Here is a 23,365-nt window from a genome sequence, read left to right on the forward strand (position 1 = left end):
CTTACCTTTTGGGTAACGGTGGCTTATACAGTGACCTCCATTCGGGTTTCACACTTTCTTCTATACCCAATATTTCAAACCAATGTGCAACAACTTTTCCATTCAAAACCTTTTTATTGAAAACTTTAACACATATCTTATAAAAAAGCCTTGCCAGTTGCTGTCAAAAAGTCCAAACACAAACATTTTTCACCATCCAAAAAAGGTCCCTTACAACCCTCTAATTTGGGTAACAACATAAAAAGAGGGAAACAGTCTTGTAAAATGGGAGCATCTATTATTCCATTAGTGTCCAATAACAGTCTTTTTTCTTCATCATTGACCAGTGACTTCCAACTCATTAGCATTCGTTCAACAGTCCGCATAAACTTGATCTTTAAGCAGGAAGCCACTTCTTCTGTATTTTTAAAGTCCACTCTGGCAATGCGAATCAAAAGTCCCAAAGTGAAGATTTTTGAATTCAACAATAGCGCATTAAGTCCATGAAAGGATGAATTGTTCTTCGTTAAATCAAAACAGGCTCCATTTATTAAAGGCTCTTCCAAAAGCCTGCGGATAGAAAGTGTCATCTCATTCCTCCGTAAATCGAAAAGATTCCAAACTTTAAAAAGATTTTCATAAAACACTGGCAATTTGCTCACATTCAATTTGAGAGGATCCATTAAAAACAAAGATTTATCCAACCCCACCCCTATAACGCTGTGTAATATGGAGCACGCAACATATACAGAAATCTTTGTAAGAATTGCAAACGAAATGCTGCAATTCTACATTTCAGTTGTACCAACCCATGGCCACCTTCCTCTTTAGGTAAAAACAACACACCCTGTTGCACCCAATGCAAGTTGTCTGTATATCTTGCAAGAGACAGAAAATTATCACAAGCATGAGCCCATGTATACTGTCTCGGTCCATCATGAAAATGCCTCCAAATATCACACAGATCATTCATGTTCATGACCTTAATAAGACATTCACGAGAAGGCATGTGAGGCTCAATATGATTCCTGTCAATATGACTTTCTGTGCAATTAAAGTCACCACCTAAAAATAGATATTCTTCAGTATTACAATTTTGTAACGTGGAACCTAGTGTACCTAGGAACAACAATCTTTCCAATGCTGATGTTGGAGCATAAACACAGATAAAAAGTAAAACATATTTTTCAAAAATTGCTCTTATTTTTAAGAGTCTTCCTTTCACAATCTCATCAACTTGATATGAAACTGGACAAAAACTTTCTGAAAATAAAATTGCTACACCACCGCTAAGTGTGGTGTTGTGACTTAGAACAGAAAACCCATACCATTCCTGCATCCAGTCAGCAGCATTTTTAACATCACTGTGTGTCTCTTGAATAAAAGCAACATCTATTTTTTTCTGCTTAATAACTTCAAACAATTCAGTTCTTTTTTTGCTATTTCTTGCACCATTCACATTCAAAGATGCAATACACACTTCAGTCATGCTCAAAAGTAAAAAACAAAAAGACAGACTGCTTTGAATCATATTCATGGAATTAAACTTTTTCACTGCCATCATTCAAATCCACGTTAAGTTTCCTCACTATTTTCTTTAACCAATACACTTCTTTATTTGAAAAACGCCCTTCAGCCATAAAACATTTATTTTTTTCCACAAACTGTCCTACATCTGGGAAATACTCATTAACTAAAACTCCTCTTATTTTTCGTTGACTTAAGGAACAGTTTAATATCACCTACATCATAATCGCGGCTGGAAAACTCACTCTGTGACAGAACAACACTTGAGTCAGATAACTCACTATCATTCTCTGAGTTGATCTGATCAGAGGCACTTTCATGATCCATTTTCTTCAAATGCCGAAAATCACAAACCTTGTCTGACTTCTTCCTTTTCAATGGCACCTTAAACACTGTTTGTTCCATACCAGTTTCATTAGGCCCACCATCAGCCTCCCGAACATCCCCCATATCAGTTTCCACAACTCTTTTATCGCTTGACTCACCTTCCTCTCCCTCAACCTCTTTTGTACTTTGGATTTCCTCCTGCACTGAAACCACTGTGTTCTCCGCATCCCCAGCACCATCACCACCATCACCATCACTAACACTCACCACCGCCACCTCCACCTCCACCTCCTTCATCTTCATCGGCTGGCGGCTCACCACCGTTAGCTGCGCCTTCCACGCTAACTGTGCCTTGTTTGTTGGGACAGGCTCGGGCCAGATGGCCGACCTTACCGCAGCCGTAGCATTTAATCCTGTCGGTGGTTATAAACACCACATAGTCAAAATCATCCACTCGGAAATTCAGCGCAAGGTCTAGGTCAGCGTCATTGTTCACAATCATGTAAACTGAGCGTCTGAAAGACACAACATGTTTCAGTAGAGGAGAAATACCACCAATTGGAATTTTTTTAAATGAGGAGACCACTTTTCCATGGCTAGACAATGCTTGCATTAATACATCATCACTAATAAATGGCGGTACGTTCGAGAGAGTGACTCTTTTTGACAATAATGAAAGTGGTAAAACAGAGGTAAGAACGCCATCAATTACAATTCCTCTCTGAACTAACTCGTTAGCCTTTTCTACTCTACTTAAAAAGATAACGATAGCACTATTCATCCTTGAGGCAGACAATACGTTCTTATTTCCCACAACTTCACCCACAGCTAAACAACAGCTCTCCACGCTCACTGCAGACGCCACTTTTACACCGTGACGACGCGTGAGTGAGCTCAAGACCCGCACACCTGCATCCGTCATGCTTCCCCTACACCCCAAACCACCCCCTACAAAAACCCCAAAAAGAAAAAGATCCACAAACTACACACACACAAAAAAAACAAAGAAAGAAAAAAAAGAAAGAGAAAAAACAACTCCAACACGAGAGCCACCACTCACGCTCACTCACTCCCAGCATGCAACACACAGAGAGAGAGAGAGAGAGAGAGAAGCACACACAAATACACAGGAATTAATTGTTTATGCATTTGCAATTTTGAGTAAATTTATTTATGGAATGCATATATCTTCATTAAACAGTCTGTGTAAATACATCTAAATGGCACTTTCGATGCAGCTTCTGTGTTTCCTCTGCAGTCAAAAGATGGAGTTTGTTGATACTGATTTAATTTGAATGGTAACAACCATATAGTGTCTTATTATTCTATCTGAATGTATTGGTAAAATTTAAGAATTTGACTTAAATGGTGACGCACATTTAATAAGGTTAGGAACATATTGCCCTTCATGAAGATAAAAAGTGTAACAGAAATCAATTTAAGGCAAATATCTCAAATATGCTGATTAAAGTACTACCTGATAGAGCACTGATGAGACTATTGCTTCAGAATAAATTACATTTACGCCCCCCCCACCCCCAAAAGAAAAAAAAAAAAAAAGAAAAGAAAAATATAACCACCTTTTTTTGCCCCGGACAAGTAACTTTTTTACTCGGACAAGTGAATGACTGATTTACTTGTCCGAAGGACAAGCACATGTCAAGGCTCAATGTCGAGCCCTGTCTTGATTTGAGACATTAATGAACTCTTTTGGTAGCTTTGTGCATTCTGAATGTGAAATTTGAAGTTGAAAGATGGTTAGGAGAACTCTGTGAAGAGTTTTGAAGAAGTGACTTTAGTATTGAGAAATGTGTTGTGATTGTAAATCAACTGTAATTGTGTATTTTCTTGTCTTTCAGAATGATCTTTATGCTGATGTGTCACAGAGAGTTTCAGTCCATGACGAGTCTCTTTCTGAACCTGATCCAGTCAATGATGCTCTGTATGTCAGTGTGAAACCCAGCAGATTCAGAGGAGAAACTCCTGAATCCAGAGATACTGAGGAGATCCAATATACAACTGTCCAATATCACCGAAAGAAAGAGAGGAACAGACCGGAAGAAGATGAATGTCAGTATGACGATATAAGAGTTCATCAGCCTGATGCTGCCGAGAGGTGAGAGAAAAACAACAACTTGACCAGCACAGATCATCTAATCAGAGCTGTAACACTGTTGTGATCCTGTTTGTTCAGATTTTCTAGGAGATCAAATGTTCAAACTGTGGAAGACGTGTCAGTGATCTACAGCAGCGTCAGATGAGAAGTCAGAAGTCAGAAAGAGCTTTATTGTATGTATAGTTTGCACATACAAGAAATTTGTTTTGATGACAGAAACTTCCAGTACACAGAGACAACAACAACACAGATAATAAAACATAAAGATATGTGTGTGTGTATATATACATATTTAAACAAAAATAGATAACAATGAGTGATAGAGACCAGCGAACACAAAAGCTGTGTTCAGCTGTTTAATGAGTGATTGTTGGATTATTGTATATCTGTGGAAACATTTTCTCATCTGTTCAGACCCGGTCTGTGTACCTTCATATAATTAGTTTTTTAATTTAATATTGAAATCTGAAAAAATGAAGAAAAAAAAAACGGCACATTTTTCATTTTTCATTCGTTCAAACAAAACGTAAAATTAAGAATTTGGCTTCATTTTTTCGTTTTTACGTTTAGGGACAGAAAATGATTAAACACCTTTCGATCTCTACATGTGGGCGGGAATGAAACGCCCCTCTCCGCTGATTGGTCAACCAAACATTACAACATAATAAGAGTCCTAAAACATAATAAGAGTCATACGCTTCTACGGATTCTTAACGTGTTTATTTCTACTATATTGTATCTCTTTCTCTTCATCAAACAGCCAGATTAAAGAATAGGTTGACACAAACCGTACTGAGGCACTGCCTTTTGGTCCTTCGGCACACCGCCTGTTTTAATATAATACCAACCCAAAAACCTTCCTGCAAAACCTCCTTACACACACCACAGCGCGAGAAAATATAACACACTTATAACAAAAAACAGAACACCACCAACAAATTATAAGAACATGTAGTCATAACTTTTTTTGTTAGACAATAGGCTGCGTTTTGGACTATGGAGGAACTTAAATGAAATGACAGATATGAAAAGAAATTAGCACATCTATTATTTATTATTTTTCTATTTTGAGTTTTATTCATAGAGCACTTTATACAAATTTCGGAAATCATATGTTGTTATCCCACTGGCATGGGACTATTTGTTCATCAGAGCCCTTGTTTCAGTGATTGAATTTAGTGAAATGTGGATTCGACGTCATGAATTGAAGGTAAAATCCTCTGAGTTATAAGAACATATCCAAACCCTGAAATAACACTTCGAACAATAAACCAGAGATCAGTGTCAGAAATGAACTTTCCCATAAGAGGCACCTGATTTTCAATTGTTGTTTTTTTGTTTGTTTGTTTGTTTTTTACCTTTTACCTTTTGTATGTCATCTTTAATGTTAAATTCTTACATCAAAAACATTAGAATAATATGAAAATAGGCCTTTAACAATTAAATCAGTATTCAGACATAGAACCTGCTTCTGAAGATGCTTTTATAGATGTATTTACAGTTTAATGCTGATCAGATGGCTCTACATGCATTTACATAGCAATTACAAATGTATAATGAAATAATATTAATGTTTTATACAACATTTTTAATACAGAAATATGTGACCAATCACGGAAAGTAGGGACACAAGTCGGTTCTGGGGCATTTTGAGTTATTCACATATTCTGAAAGTGTAGTCTCCAAGCTTTTCAGCGATGTGTAACACATGGAAATCTGATCATATTTGGAGAAGTTATGGCCATTTGAAGGTAGGCACTCAAAAAAGCTCAAAAGGGAGAAAATGGCCTCTAAGATTGTGCAGTTCTCACCTGTTCTCACTTGCTGGGAGTGACAATAGGGCTTATTTACATCTCATTTAGATAAGCCATACCCCCTGTAAAGCTGCATGGTTGCATAACAACGACAGACGCAACGGGGGAACGGAAAAATCGGACCTCATACTATTAACAATAAAGGATAATGTGCATTGTAAAATGTCAGTAATTTATCTTTTTTGACTTTTATAAAAAATGATTTAGAGGCTGAAATATGTGAGTTTTATCTTTTATAAAACCTTTTTTTTTTTGTCAAAACTCTATTTGAACTTGTGCATTGTAGATAACGTTGCAAGACACTCCTTTAAAATCTGGCCATCATTTTAAATTTTTAACACAAAACGACAAACTTTGATGTTTATGGAAACTCACCCCATAAGAAACAGGAAAGTATTCTTGCAGATCTCGTTGCCTCCAATGAAATAAATCGTTCGGGCACACTTTCTCTTTGTTGGGGTCTTCTTTGTGGATGTTACCATCTCCGAAGTTTGCACTGTGCGTCTGTTTGCCTCTAAATGTCCAATAATTTGCATGTCCTGCCACTCTTTTTCCGCAGCTAAAGAATCCAGCCGTATGTTGTACATAATGTGAGCGCTTGTTCATAAGCATCCGGCTTGTCGAAGAAGTACTTCTAAACATTTTCGCCGGCCAGAGCGCTGCATAATAATTAGCCACGCTTGGTCCGTGTACGTTTTGATAGTTTGTTTTTTCATTTGAAACACAAAACAAAATAACGAGAAACCACCTGTTTTTCGTTTGTCGTTTCAAACCAAAAACAAAGAAACGGTAAAAACAGAGCCGTTCTCCCGTTTTTGGTTCTGAATCCAAAAACGAAAAATGACAAAACCAAAATCAAATAACGGTCCGATTTTGGTTTTTTGAAATTCCTTTTTCCATTTTTCGTTTGAGGATCTACATTGAAATACAGACAGGTTGGCCACGTGACCCGGAAGTAATAGTAAATATGGCCTATCAAAATAAAAGCCAAGCTTTTAGAACGGTCATAATATGCAGCGCTAACGTTATACCAGAGGTAACGTTAGAGAGAAGAAAAATCAATTAATAAATAGCCTTATATAAACCTGGACCGGAATAAATATGTTAGCAACAGTAGTTTATTACAGCTATTTAATATCGTGCCTATCCAGACATCACCAGTCACGTTTAATGAGCGCATTGTTTGGCTCAACACAGTTGGTAATATAGGTTAACCTAAGAACTTATTGTGTGTGCAGAGTTGTTACTGTTAGCGCTATATTATATAATTAAATTTATATTTAATGTGGTTTCCACCGTAATGGATAACTGTTCCCCCTTTCTATCAGCAGGTGGCAGTATTTAAATGACTGACTGTATGGTGTCTTTGGTAACTGTTTTAAATCAAGATTACTGATACAGATGTATTTATTGTTGTTCATTTTATTTTGTTTTTGATTTTATTTGCCTAGTTATCATCATCATCATCATCATTCACCCAGCCCAGAGTTAAACCTGCTTCTGTTTTAACCTGATTATAACACTGCTATCAGATTCTTATAGCAGCTCAGACAACAAACTCACATCAGACATGTCCTAATCCTAATGTAGGCCATCTGGCCAAAAGAATGATTTACCATTGTGCTATATACTGTGTGAATCTTTCTTCTCTATACACATTCCAGTTTGGTATAACATACAAAAAACTCCGATTGTGTCATGCAAGTGAAGAGAATCCATACAAATCTTGAAACTTTATATAGCACATACATGCTTTCAAGGGCATTGCATGTACAATCAATGGCTGCAGAACATTTGTTAAGCCCTAAGGTAAGAACATTTTACAAGGTCCTCAAAGAAAACCCAAAAACAACATAATACATTTACTAAAAACAGGCTGTCAACGCTGATTACATCAGCAATAACTGCAACAAAACGTTTCCAGTAACTTTTGATACGTCCTGCTTATTGACTTGGACGAATCTTTGCCCATTCCTCTGTCCAGAACAGCTTCAGCTCTTGGATGTTGGTGGGTTTCCTCACATGAGCTGCTTGCTTCCTCATCCTTCCACAACATTTCAATCATTTTAAGGTCATAACTTTTGACTCTGCCTTTCCAAAACATTCACTTTATTCTTCTTTAAGGTAGGTGGGTATATTTTTGTCACAATATAATATATATAATAGTATAAAGTATAAATTGATTTTGTAACTCCCTTCTGGTACATAGCAGACATTATCAGGCTAATATAGAAGCAATTATAAAAATGGTAAACAGAAATAAACTATGATCAGTGGAGCAGTGCTGAGGATGAAGTATAGTTTAAGAGTCTGATAGCTTGGGGGGGAAGTTGCTCTGCAGTCTGTTGGTGCGGCAGCAGAAACTTCTATATCTCTTCCCAGAAGGCAGCAGGATGAACAGGCTGCTGGCTGGGTGGGTACTGTCCTTTTGTATCCTTTTGGCTCTGGGTACCAGTGATCTACTGAGCAGTTTTAATCTCCCGCTGCAGAGCCCCTCCGGTCCTGGGCCGTGCACATCCCATGGCAATTTGTGATGTTTCCAGTCAGGTGATCACCACCATTTGCTGATGTAACGTGTCACACTGATGATGTATAATCCTCAAGGCTCTCCTTGGTGGTGACCTCATCTGTCCATACTTTGAATGTCCTTACTTATGATCAGACTTGCAGCACTGTCTTTATATTTCAATGTTAACATAAAAAATGTTTTAGAATGGCATAAAATTAAGAAATGAGAATGTGTCTGTACACCTAGCCTGTGTGTCTTAATCAGCATAAGCATTCAACTTTTGTTTGCTTTCAGTCCCTCTGACTGCAGCTCAATATATAATTTGGACTGTGCAATGACAGATATCACAATAGATGATGGAGAAGTGAACTGTGCATCACTATGCTTACATGAACTTTATCTGAAAAATGTATGTAAAAGTAGAATTCCATAAATTATATTCCATAAATATTATCAAAACTTTAGGTGTTCTCATAGTGTGGTCTTGTATCAAATAATGATGGCAGTTGTTAAAGTATAGGCTATTCTGCTTATCATTGCCAATATGCCTAGTAATTGCTGACAACAACTAGCCTTTAAAATCAATCTGGAATGGAAACAAAACATTTCAAGGTACACATTTCAAAGAAGACTATTATACGTGAATGAATATCAGGAACTAGAAAAACAAAAATTCATCAGGCGGTATCCAATGATAGACCCACCATGGGCCCAAACTTTTCTGTAGCTTTTCCATAGACAGCTTTTCAAAGCTGCCTCAGTATAATAGCCTACCGCTGTCACGCAATCTCTATGCGCAATCTCTGCTTCTGAGAAGTGCGGTCGCGCCCATGGTCGCACCATCTACGCTTAAAAATATAGCCTATTGCGCGTCTATGTCAGCTTAAGCGCGAATGCATGTTTAAAATACATAGGCTACATGTAAAGAATGATTTTCATGACGACTAAATATTTTTTGCTATGGTATAAAATATTAAAGAATGCTCTGTGCAAAACAACACTATTTAATTATTATTTACCGCATATATTTTGTTTTGACAATATAGTCGATGTCCTTCATTATCAGATACGGTCAGGAATTTACGTCAATTTAAAAATATTTTTTAATGTTATTATATTGCTCATTAAAACCATCCTTGATTTAACCTAAGCCGAGTCATTTCCAGAAGTGGTCCAGATCCGGAGCCGGTTTTTATGGTGAGGCCCAGTGCTTTACAGCCGTAACAAAAATGCATGTGCTAGAGCGAGCTGCGGGCCACAATCGGCCCGGTTAAACACACGCCGATGCCGAATAAAGCCGCAGACGTCGCGGGGCAGCCGAGCTCGGGCCGATTGTACATGCTGGGACACGAAGTTGCGTAGGCTCAAGGTGTAGCTATGCGCTTGGTGTCGGCAGACTTAAAAAAAAAAAAACATAATAAAATCAAATTGTTTTTAGCAAAATCCACCAGAATCTTGTTCTAAATCTCACAGACTACCACTGGCTTTTATTTTGATAGGCCATATTTACTATTACTTCCGGGTCACGTGGCCAACCTGTCAGTATTTCAATGTAGATCTTCAAACGAAAAAATGGAAAAAGGAATTTCAAAAAACCAAAATCGGACCGTTATTTGATTTTGGTTTTTTTTGTCATTTTTCGTTTTTGGATTCAGAACCAAAAACGGGAGAACGGCTCTGTTTTTTTAACCGTTTCTTTGTTTTTGGTTTGAAACGACAAACGAAAAACAGGTGGTTTCTCGTTATTTTGTTTTGTGTTTCAAACGAAAACAAAAAACAAACTATCAAAACGTACACGGACCACGCTTCCCTTGGAGGGCGGGGGCAATAACAAAAGAAACAAAAGCCGGCTTATCCAGTATGGAAATACACTCAGACAATGACACGCCCCTACTGCTTGCTAGAATCTCCGAAAAACAAGCCGATTTCAACCTCAAAATGTACGCTTTTAAATATACCAATACTGCTATCTCAAACACAGAGAGGCTTCTTCGTCATCTCAACTAACAGATTCTGCAAAAAAACGAAAATCACCAATTTAAAAAAAAAAAAAATGCTTCTTTCTCATTTTGCTCGAAAGTTGTGCTGCCGACTTGTGTCACTGGTTTCCGTGACGGGTCACATATGAACAAATTGAAATTATTTGAAATGAAATGAAAATGAAACTTGAATTATGAAAGTAATATCACCACTAGGTGGCGGTATTTCATTGTGTTAATAAAGGAGCCTTTTATTCAATCTATTCGTTCAAAATGTTTCATTCATTAATTCAGAAATAAAATCAAGTGGCTGCTATAATAATTGGTCAGTGAATTGTTGTCTATAATAATGGGTCTTTCAAAGGCTGTGATTCTTTAAGGAACGATACACCACTCTACACTGTAAAAAAATATTCACTTTATTTACTCAATAAAATTCTTTAAAATTTTATATCCAATATTATTAATTAAATTTAACACATTAGAATTAATTAGAAATAATCAAATTAGATGCTTACAAGCAACCATTCAAAATGAGTAGAAGAACATGAAAAAATTAAGTAAAATTTACACAAAAATATTGATTTCATTGAAAAAAAAAAAAAAAAACACTGTGCTAAAGAATACTATGTTATACATGCCAGGCCAGTAGTTGGCGATCATGAAACACCCTGTGAAAACATTATATGCATGCACACATGGCGTCAACTTTTTTACAAATTTACATTTTTGTTGCTTACATAGATATGATACAGGCATCATGTTCAGAAGTTTGTGTCTTCAGTCCCACAAAACAGAGTTATTGAAGACACCTAAAGTTCACAAACAGAATCACTGAAGGAGAAAAGGGTAAATGTATAGGGTTACCATTATAGTGATCAGTGTTTGCTTTAGTTGGGCTCTTGACCCTTGACTTTTTAATATTACATTTTGTATGGTTGTTATAACTGAATTATAACAGCTAGATATGCTAAAAGTAAAGATGTTCAGGGGGTGTTGGTTATGATTTTACATAATCATTGTTTGGCCTGAGTGTTATAAACAGAGCCTGTTCTCTGAGTTAAATGAACATTCAATGTAGCAGCCCCTGTAATTCAACAATAGAAGACCCAAAATTTTCTGTAAAATCCAGGGTTTAAGAATTCTGATTAAGAAAAAATTTGTAGTGGGGAAGGGAAACCTTCTTTTAGGCACACAGTGACATCAAGAACCAGCGTATGAATCTCAAGAATGGTGACAAAGAGCATATTCAGATAAACAGATGAACTGTAAGCATCACAAAACAAGCTACTAAAAATTGCATAAAAAAGTAAAAATAAAAGAAAATATTAAGAATAAATCTAAGACAATTCATCTCATAATTTATTCATGCCGCAAAGCATGATGGGAACCATAAATGAGTTTTGATTGGTGGCACCCAGAATGCAGTGCAACATGCTTTTTGATGGTCACCATTGTTGAGGTTCTTAGCCTGATTCTTGATGTCTGTGTGCCTGAATGAAAAAACTTTTTTTTTATTTTATGTTTGATCAGAAATGCTTCTAATAATCAGACCTTATACTTTACAACTACAGGACGCCTGTTGTTGATAAGACACAACCAACTCAGAAATCCAGATCAAATGATGTCAAAACAAACAACACCAGCTGATCTTATTCTTTTTTGGCTGGTCCAACTGCTGTATCACAGTTACAGCAACCAAAAAAAATGTTTAAAAGTTTAAGGGTCAAAAGCGCAACTAAAGCAAACACTGACCACTGTAATGGTAACCAAAATGTAGATTATGCTCCTTCAGTGATTCTGTTTGTTAACATCAGGTGTCTTCAATAACTCTGTTTTGGGGGCTTGAAAACATAAGTTTTTGAACACGATGCCTCTATCATCTCCATGTAAGCAACAAAAACATGAATTTCTGAATTAAATTTTTGCACTGTTTCTTAATCTCCAACTACTGGCCTGGTATGCATAACATAGTATTCATTAGCATATTGTTTTGTTTTTCTTTCTCAAAGAAATGTTTTTTTGTTTTGTTTTGTTTTGTTTTGTTTAAACTTTTTTTTTGTGCTATTTGACTCATTTTGAATGGTTAATTTCTAAGCATCTCATTTGATTAATTCTAATGAATTCTTATGTGTTAAATTTAATTAATAATATTGCTTGTAATCTGTTGCCACAATTTTATTAAGTAAATATAGCAGAGGTGGGACTTTCAAGTCACAAGCAAGTCTTCAAGTCATATCCCAAGTCCTCAAAGGGTTAAAGTTAATGAGATAATTAAGTGACTAATTAAATGATGATTGTGCATTAGTGATGGACACCTGCTGTTATTGAATATTACAGAGGATCAGATGTTGATGTTTTATTGGTTAAAATGATGCCACCATCATGGAGATCAGTGTTTGATTTAGTTGTGCTCTTGACCCTTGACATACTGTGCTAGATCTCTCTCTGTAGCTATGTATGTAGTGTTGTGGAAAAGAGAACAGTGATATACAAAAGACATATAGTCACAATGAGCTGGTGTGATTATATTTAAAATGATATTTTTTGTTTGTTTTCTTGTGTTTAGGTTTTGAATAATCATCCAGGTGAAACTACAGCCAACAAAAAGTACTGCAGTAATATTTACAGAGAATTAATTTTAAGTCTGTGTAACACATATAGAAATTTGAACTTTGTGCTTTTTAGACACACACCTAGTCCTAAACATTGTTTTTTTTCTTCTTTTTTTGTGACAATCAACAGACTGCTTCATGTTGCAATACATGAAAAACTCCCATAATGCACTGCAGTATGAATAATTATATTCACCACTGTTGAGGATCATATGATAAATGTTCATGGCTAAATGCCTAATCCTAACATGTCTTTATTTCTTAATAATGAAGCATTATGCTGGCATTTGTGTAATGAGAGTTCTCTCTTTTTTTAAAGAATAATCAAGAAATTTAAATCAAGATCACACAATCATCAAAAGCATAAATTACCTGCTAGTTCAAGATTTGTATCTGCATTGCACAAATGATTGCTGTGAAACAATAATGCAATTGTTTAGAAAGAAATTTAGCAAAACTGCTAAAAGGCTCAAGACCAAACTGAAGCAAATACTGACCACAATTATGGTGGCAATTTTTTTATTTTTTTTTTTTTTCTTCCGATGATTTCATCCAAGGCTATGCTTAAAGTCAGCGGTAGTTCTTGTGTTTCTCTTTTCTTCAGTGATGTTGATTGTTAACAGCAGGTGTTCATCCACTAATGCACAATCTTCATTTAATTAGTCACTTAATTATCTCATTAACTTTAACCCTTTGAGGACTTGGGATTTGACTTGAAGACTTGCTTGTGACTTGAAAGTCCCACCTCTGAAATATAGTGTATTATTTTTAACAGTGTACACCAACTACGCATACATCTCCTATCATGTATGCCTATGAAAGACGATCGGAACCAATCAGAGTAGGTTTGGGGCGGGTTAACATGTGCAACCCTGTCTCTATATGCAGGTTGCAGCCAGGTGCTTCTCGTTTTTTGTCCAACAAAACCAATATTTTTTGTATACATTTTACTTATTTTTTTCATGTTATTTTACTCATTTTGAATGATTGCTTGTAAGCATCTCATTTCATTAATTCAAATTAATTCTAATGTGTTAAATTTAATTAATAATATTGCTTGCAATCTCTTCCCACGACTTAATTAAGTATAGTTAAAGTATAATTTTTTATAACTTTTACACCTGAGTCAGTCACACAGCGGCTCTGTGACGTGGGTTTAGTTGGCAGAGAAAATAACAATTGTCTGTGCTATCAGTTAGCTGGCCAATACCCAATATTAATTAAATAAACTCAGCTTATTGTCTAAAACTACCTATGTTCACATAAATTTAATAGTGGTCTGTGCTTGTCTGTACATTCTCCCCGCGCTGCACTGCACAAAGGTGTACCAGAGATGTGAAGGTAGTTGTGAGTGCAGGTGCGAAGTAAATTAATATTTATGAGATAAACTAAATGTTTCACTGGTAGGCTGCAGAATTTATGCCTACAAAAAAAAAGAAAGCTCTGTAGGCTCTGCCTCAGTATGGTTTGTGTCAAGCCATTCGTTAATCTGGGCTGCGTTTCTCGACAATGATTGATCTTAGCGCTTAAGAGCATTTTCTACGAGATTTTGCGATCGTTCGCTATTGTTTCACGTGCGTTTCCCAAAAATGCACTTAACACAGTCGCACGTAGCCATGCTTTAAGTGCTACTTAGGAGTCTCTGTCCATTTGTCAAGTGCTGAAATGTCACCTTATAGAATGGCTCATAATTGTAGTACAAGCTCGATGCTAACCTAATAATGCTGCGTTCCAGACAAATCAGATATAATCGGATACTATTATATTATATTATATTATATTATATTATATTATATTATATTATATTATATTATATTATATTATTATGGTATAGTGTATAATATTTTACTTTACATAATAATAATATATATATATATATATATATATATATATATATATATATATATATATATATATGTAGAGAGAGAGCGAGAGAGAGAGAGAGAGAGATGTGTTTCCAGGTCCAATACATGGCTGGTTTTCGTGCACGTCAGCAAGTTATTGACAGATGTTTTCCCCCCAGTCTTTGAAGCATATTTCCTACATTACTTATTTTATTCATTTTTCTTGTTCAATCATTTAGTTTAGATATATTTCAATTTTTTCTGCCCTTTTTAATTAATTCATAAAAAAATAAAAAAATAAAAAAACGAGTAATAACGTGTACAATAAAGAACAATCAAATCATTATATCTGCCGATTGTCCTGCAGGTGACCACATAAATCTGTCTTCTTATGATTAAAATAATCATATAACATAAATCAATATCACAGTTTCCCAAAAGCTTCGTAAGCCTAAGAAGTTCGTTAAAATGATCATATGACTGATCTTAATATTACGGTCTGTTTCCCAAAAGCATCGTAACTTAAGTAGGACTTGAAAATCATCATAGATCTACGAGTGCTCTGGCGTAATAATAAAGCCCTAAGTGCACCATAAGAACAGATTTATGTGGTCACCTGCAGGACAACCGGCAGATAACACCTTTAACTTTATTCAAGTGCAATGTGATTATAATATAAGGATTGATTGTACTTTATTGTACATTTTGTTACTTGTTTTTGTTGTTGTTTTAGATGAATTTATAAATGAAAAATAATTCAAAATGGCAGAAAAAATAGAAATACACATCTAAATTAAATGACTGACCAAAAAATTAAATTAATAATGTAGGAAATATACTTCAAAATTATACATTGATAATCTGTCAATGACTTGCTGACTTGCACGGAAACCAGCAACCTACTGGACCCCGAAATAATGTATCTCTCATAAAAATATATATATATATATATATATTATTACGTAAAGTATAATATTATATGTATAATGCAGTATAATATAATATACTATAATATAATATAATATAATATAATATAATATAATATAATATAATATAATATAATATAATATAATAATATATAAAAAAATATATATATTATATCCGAGTGAGAGAGAATGAACGAAAAATGTGCCGTTTTTTCATTTTTCAGATTTCAATATTAAATTAAAAAACGAATTATACGAAGGTACACGGACCAGACACAACCACTATATGTTCAAAACCCACATTTTCTTTGAGTCTTCGCGAGAGAATGACAGTCATTGTGTGATCAACTGATGAAATATTTGTTTCTTTATAATGTTTATGTGTGTGTGTATATATATATATATATATATATATATAATATATATTATATATTATATATATATATATATATTATATATATATATATATATATCTTCCGTTTTTAAGTTTGTCCAAGGTTAATAGTTTAGTAGTGTAGAGTTTGTTGTTTTTATTTTGTTCTTTTGTTTGGGGCATAAGTTTGAACCAATATACTTCAGAAAAAAAAAATCAAACATGGACGATGTTGTTTGCATCTTATACATCACTCTTATTTAAAGTTAAGCCAAAGAATGTCAGTTATACTGTAATTAAAAATGGCCAGTTTATAACAAAACAAAACAATATTGTGTTTATTACTACTTAAAGTATGTTTTGACAAGCTAAGAATAATGATATCTGTAACTTAAACAATATTTAGTTGCATTAAGTATTTTATTTGATGTATTATTGCATTTTATAAAGAGTTTCCTCTTCATGTTTTACTTTGTATGTTTTTATTTTTATCGATTTATTTTTTCTCTGGTTAAACAGGACTAATAAGACCTCTAGCGGAGCCTCAAATGATTCACAGGGATCGATTAAATGTTAAAATTCAAAGTCAAAACACATGAAGTGATGTTTTTAAATCATAATTGACAGTTTTAACCTCAAATATTATACAAAAGTAGTGATACACATTATATTGTTTTATAATGTCAAAGTGCTCAGTATTATCAGCTTCACTTTTCTGTCTGTTGTGTTTCTGTAACCCTTTAATTGATCAGTTTTATTTGTGATCATCTCATATGTGTTTGTTCAAACCCTCAAACTACCAGCAGAGGTCACCATCTCTGCTCCTGACATCAACACTGATGTGCATCAGCTGTCAATCATCATTATTCATCTTCTTGTTTATGTTGTTTCATACTGTACTGTGTTTAAAGTCCTTCATATGTTTGTATTATAATTCTGAACACATCCATTCAGCATCTCCTCTGGTTTCTTGAGTCTCTGTTTGCTTTGACAGTGACTTTACCTCATTAGTTGAATGTGTTTGATTGTATTTAAACTTAAGACCACATATTTTTGACTGAAGCGAATGACACATCATTTGAATATCAGTTCTGATTGGTCAGTTTTGTAATGAGAGGAGTTTATTCTGTCAGCCTTCTCTGGTTTCCTGAAGTAATAAAAACTTGTCTGGGCTTCAGTGACATGTAGATTTGTACATTTCAGTGACAAATACTGTAGTTAATTTTCTGGCCAATACCACATTTTGTTAAATAAATACAAACTCTAAATTTCAAAATGCTGAATACCTTTTTCTACATATACTTACTCTATCAAAACACAGCAAACCCAATTCAAAGTCATTCGGACAAAACATTAGCACTACTTTTTTATCCAATAGAAACATATAGTCAATGATAGCACAGTGACTGTCAAAATACTAACAGTTGATGGCTTTACAAAGACTGTATTATTTTCTTGTACATGTTTGACATACATGTTTCAGTTCTACTTGAATAGACAGTATAAAAAATTCATTGTTTTTTTTTGTATATAGTTACCTTAAACTGAAACCCATTTTACATTTTTAAGTGTTGAATGTGTTCATTCTTGGCAACATACTGTCTAAAACTAAAACTTGTACTTTATAGAATGTACAATAAAAAAAATAGGGTCCTCTGTGCAGAAATTCAATTGGAACCTTGATTGAAATTGCTCTCCAGTGGGTGGGGGTTGGATGTGTATGGTGCCCCCATGGAAGCTGATGCCAGTGATCAACAAAAATTACAAAATACATGGCCTTTGGTTACTATGCAAGCTTGTTTCTGTCACAAAAGTAAAAAAGTAAAAACGGTAATTGTGAACTTTTTGTTTCACAATTTGGACTTCTATTATTGTAATTGCGAGTTTACATCTTGCAATTCAGACTTCATCAGAATTGTGAGATAAATTCACAATTGCAAGAAATAAAAGTCAGAACTGTGAGATGAAACAAAGTCACAATCACCCTTTACCCTTTATATTCCATGGCAGAAATAAGCTTTCATAGGTTCCACATGTAAGAGGGAAAAACAAACAAACAAACATACAAATGCACAGTCCAGCACACACAGTCTTACCCCCTCCCTCACCTCTTCTTCTCCCCTACCTATCTTCTTCTGATCCAACTACTCCTCTCCCTCTCCCAGGCATTATTTTTTCTCTCTCTGATTCTTTGTGTTGTTCTGCATCCACAAAACCAATTCAAAGAGGTCTTTTTTACGTTGATGTTTTTATGTTAATGTAATGGAAAGAGCATCAAAACCTGACTATTCCTCCAACTGAGACTGGAATCAGCTATTTCTAAATATTTTAGTGATCTGTTACTTAAAAATGCTTATCAATTCTTACGATATTTTTATATACAGATATTTTTTGAGTTGCTGTTGTTGCAAAGCAAGAGGCTTTACGCTATATTTAAAGTTTGGAATATAAGGTCTTTTTTATTTCATGCTGTATTTAAGCATTTTAGAAATGTGTTAATTTATTGAATATTGTGTGAAAACAAAATGAATTGTGTTAAAGGTATGGTCACAACAGACTGATGTTGTACTAACTGTGTATAGTGTTTTGAAAATGTGACTACAGATTAGCCCAAATAATGTAAACACCGATCTCCATCATGGTGACTTCAAATGAAACTTTCAATAAAACATCAACAACTAAATCTCTGTTAATTCTCATAAGGATTGTTGTAGGTGTCTGAAAGAAATAAAGTCAAACTGGTTAGTAATAAGTGGAACAATATATAAAGACTGGAAGTCAGTTGTAGTTCTTGTTTATCTTTCCTTCGGTGATTATGCAGCTGTTCATCACTAATGCTCAACATTTGTTAATTTTTTTTTTCAGCAACTTAAAACATTTGTGCATTAACAAAAACAGAGAAAGACAAGAAAGAAGGTCAAACTTTTTACTTATGTTTTAAAGTTACTGGAGGAACATTTGTTCAGAACTTTGAAGAACAAGAACAAGAATAGAGCAAGTTTTTTTATTATTATTTTTTAAGAAAACAAGCAGTTAGTAAATGAATAAAGTGCAAGTCTTTTTGCATATGATGCGATTTCTCTTTGGAGTGTTAGAAGCTCTTGGTCTATGAAAAAGATCTGTGAAGTTGCAAAGACTAAAGTCTCAAATTCAAAGAGAAATTCTTTATCAAAGTTAAGACTCTGCCACGCCACCTAAAATGGCTCGTCCGAACACGCCCCTACCATCAGAGAGAGAGAGAGAGAGAGAGAGAGTAAAACTAAGAACATTATTAACTGTCTTTACATTTATTTTGAAGGACGAAGCTTGCGATTATGGAAAGGGGCGTTACATTTCCGACAAGTGCTTGCGGTGTTCAGCCAATCACAATGCACTGGGTCATTTGGCCAATCAGAGCAGACTGCGCTTGTCAGAAGGAGGGACTTTGTAGAAAATGACGCGTTTGAGAGAGGCGGGTCATAGAGGACCTACAATAATGAACAGTATTTGAAAAATAATGTGTTTATTTAACATTAAAGCATGTCAACATATTCTGCTACACTAAATACACAAAATAATGATCTTTAAAAGAGCATCATATGACCCCTTTAAGAATAGAATTAGAATAGAAAGTGCTAGAGTTAGAGGGTCAAATAAAGCATTTAGAGGTGATTAACATAAAAACAAGACATCAAAATTAACATGACCCTTAAGTAGACCTTAAGTATTTCAAAGTATTTAGATTAAGTTACTAAACTTTTTGAATCATGTATTTTGTAATCTGTAGTGACATACATTTTAAAAGTAACCTTTCCCAACCCTGTCCATACACAACTATTACATAAGCTGCTATCATTTACTGAGGCTTTAAAAGGTAACACATGTTGACTTTTGATAAGGATGATTGTGTAAGTTGTACTTTATCTTCTATATATATATATATATATATATATATATATATAAACACTATCCTGTTCAGAAGTTTACACCCCCGACACTTAGTGCAAAGTTGTCCATAATCACCTTCTTGACACCTATAATGAGAAAATGCCTAAATTAATATCCTCTTGTAACCCACATGTTCTTAAGCAAGTGTTTAAGATCAAATCATTTTTTATTAATCCCTTTTCAGTTAATTATAATTGATTGTTATTTATATTTATTTATTGTTTGTTTGTAGCTGCCAACACAATCATAGTAAAATTGACACATTAAAGTCTAGGATTGTGTTGCACTTCCTTTTAAAGTTAAACACACAAATATCCCTAAGCGCTTGCTCTCAGGGGAAACCCTACTGCCAGTGTGGAAGTCCATTCTTCTTTATCGAGTGGGCAAAGGAAGGTTATATACAGCACAATCCCCTGTGTTAAACTAATACCTCTCTGTGTTCATGTGTCACACTACAGAGTGTTAAAATAACACTGAAACAGTGTTAAAGACAATTAAGTGGTTAATTTAATGCTGATTGAGTGCTGTTAATAAGCAGAATCACTGAAGGAAAGAGGAACAACAAAGACACATAAAAATGTCAAGTGCAAATAATGGAATCAGATATATATTATGAAAATGTTGATGATCGAGATATTGAGGGCACAACTGAACATCGATTACAGAGTCACTGCCAGGATGAAGGAAAAGCTCGAAAGTGCAGTAAGCATAAAGTTAATTCTGTGTGGCTAAAATTTGAGGAACTTAGTAACTCTTCATAAAAATAATTGCTCTCTAAGAACAAAACATCAATGTTTTACGTATGAAATGTTACATATGAACTGTATTAACACAGAATTATTATTTTTACTATTTCAGCGCATTCTTGTTTGCATAGTTTACCATACATTAATTTCTGATGATTTTCTTTCATTTTAAAAGAACACTCTTGAAAAAGCCCTATAAGTTACATACAATAGTTGTTTTGAAATGTTATCTAATAATATTTTATGAATTGTTATTAATTGATATTTGTGTGTTTTGGTTGTGTTTGTCAGGAGGAAGTAGATGTTTGTTGGTGATCTCAATGAGTCTCGGGCTCATTTGTGTTCTTCTGCTGGTCTTCATCATACTGCTGTACATCAACATCACAGCAGAGAGAGACCTGATAAAGAGTTACAAGAACACAGTTGACGAGTTCAATCAATACCAACTGCAGAACAACTTCAGCTCTTTGAGTCAGAAGAATCTGGTGCTAGAAAGCAAAGTCGCATCTATGAGTGAAGAACTAAAGCAAGCTTATAAACAAGGTCAGTAACCACAGCAAAATCGCTTGAGTTAAATTAACACTGCTGGGTGTCAATATGGGTCCACCCTATAGTGTTAAGAACAGTGTTAATTAATGAGATAAGTTAATGAGATCATTAAATGATTAATTAAGTGATTATTGACTATTAGTGATGAACTGCTGTGAATCACTGAAGAAAAGAGAAATACAAGAACTATAACTGACTTCAGCCCCAGCCTTACATGAAATCAACTGCAATAAAATGCATTAAATCTCTAAAGATCTGATTAAACAACTCCACAAACAACAACAGCAGCTTCACTTATTACTAACCAGACTGACTTTATGTCACACAAAAGTAAATTATGTCCGTTTGAAGTGTTTGCTTTAGTTGAGCTCTTGACAACTTATGTGATTTTTTTAGTTTTTGTTTTTTTCCTCTGGCTGCTGTAACTGTGTGGTTAGGAAGCATATTCGTCACGGCCAAAAAAAGCTACAAGAATGTGATCCAGGGCCGTCCTTACGGGGTTGCAACTTGTGCGGTCGCACAGGGCAACTCCCCCCGCCCCAGGAACACAATAGCGAACAGTCAGAGGGGGGGCCCTGCTCCAAACCCTGCAACGTGCCCCGCGTCAGCAAAGGACGACTCTGATGTGATCAAATGATTTTGGTTAACTATTGATGGTTATATAATCATCTGATTCACTGATCTCATCCAGTGTCCAATCTTTGATTAAATATTTGATAATGGGTCGGTGGAGTTTTTTAATCATCCTCTACTGGGATCTTGAGAGATTTAATGTCTTCTTGATTTCATCTTGGCAGTGGCTGGAAGTCAGTTGTAGTTCTTGTGTTTCTCTTTTCTTCAGTGATTCTGTTTGTTAACATCAGCTGTTCATCATTAATGCTCAATCAGCACTTAAATAATCACTTGATTATCTCATTAACCTTAAGACTGCTTCAGTGTTACTTTTGGCTGCGTTTAACATGCGATCACTGTGATCTAATCAAGCAGGGGGTGCATTTCTTAGAAGCATCGTGAACAAACAATCGTGGTAAATTCCATTGAACTCTATTGGTAATGACACAACTTGAGACCATAGCTAATTTTGGCCAACACCGCAGATCAGCTCATCAGTCAATCAGGACACGGAACGTTTACACTTGGCAACATCATGTAACTTGATAACCAGATATCTGGATAACTGACCGGTTTGCGTGACGTCGAACTGTGAATGCAGACACGATGGCTGGATTGTATTTAGATCCAATCACAATTGACGACCTTTGGATAAGGACAGATAATAGTCCAATCAAGCACATTTACACTGGTTTTCAGTGTGTATGTGGACAACGTCCAGATACCGGTCCCATGTTAATGCTGTAGAGCGGACACATGTAGACACCCAGCAGTGTTAAAGGGAAAGTTGACCCAAAAATGAAATTTATTTCATTACTCCCCCTCATGTTGTTCCAAACCTGTAAGACCTTCATTCATCTTCAGAAAACAAATTAAGATATTTTTGTTTAATTCCGAGAGCTTTCTGATAGTCACATGGATTACTTTTCACAGTGTCTTTCTTTACTACCTTTTTGGGCCTTAAAAGTTGTAGTTGCGTTACTGTCTATGAGGGTCAGAGAGCTCTCGGATTTCATCAAAAATATCTTAATTTGAACAAAGATGAACAAAGGTCTTACGGGTTTGGAACAACACGAGGGTGAGTAATTAATGACAGAATTTTCATTTTTGGGTGAATGAACCCTTTGTGTATTTTCTTTGCCTTACTTTTCTTTTTCGTATATAGTTTTAAAAAGTGTGTTTCTGTTAGGATATCTGTGGGGTTCAGGTTGGTTCTTCATATCCACTGAATTGAAGAGCTGGTCTGACAGCAGACAGTACTGCAGGGATCGTGGAGCTGATCTGGTCATTATCAACACTGAAGAGAAGCAGGTGAGTTTGTGTCAGTGTCTGTTCATAAATGAGAGGAACCACACTTATTCCTGTTTTTATTCACACAGAGGTTCATAACTTCATTAGTCAGTGAGAGAGTGTGGATTGGTTTGTCTGACACAGAGAATGAGGGCAACATGAAATGGGTGAATAATTCAACACTGAAACAAGGGTAAGAGATAAAAATCACTGCTTATTTATTTATATAGTG

General features: G+C 35.0%; 1 protein-coding gene across 4 annotated transcripts in view; it reads left to right on the forward strand.

Annotated features, from left to right (window-relative positions):
- LOC109071913 (B-cell receptor CD22-like) overlaps positions 1-4,773 on the forward strand; it is a 115,364-nt gene extending 110,591 nt beyond the window's left edge. For all 4 annotated transcript variants that reach the window (XM_042764727.1, XM_042764719.1, XM_042764743.1 and 1 more), the window contains 2 exons: positions 3,693-3,949; positions 4,028-4,773. In XM_042764727.1, coding sequence (XP_042620661.1) covers positions 3,693-3,949; positions 4,028-4,094 — 324 coding nt within the window. In that variant the 3' untranslated portion in view covers positions 4,095-4,773. The remainder of the gene's footprint in view (positions 1-3,692; positions 3,950-4,027) is intronic.
- The last annotated feature ends 18,592 nt before the right edge of the window (positions 4,774-23,365 follow it).

This window comes from Cyprinus carpio, chromosome A1 (assembly GCF_018340385.1).
Source record: "Cyprinus carpio isolate SPL01 chromosome A1, ASM1834038v1, whole genome shotgun sequence".
Taxonomy (NCBI): Eukaryota; Metazoa; Chordata; class Actinopteri; order Cypriniformes; family Cyprinidae; genus Cyprinus; species Cyprinus carpio.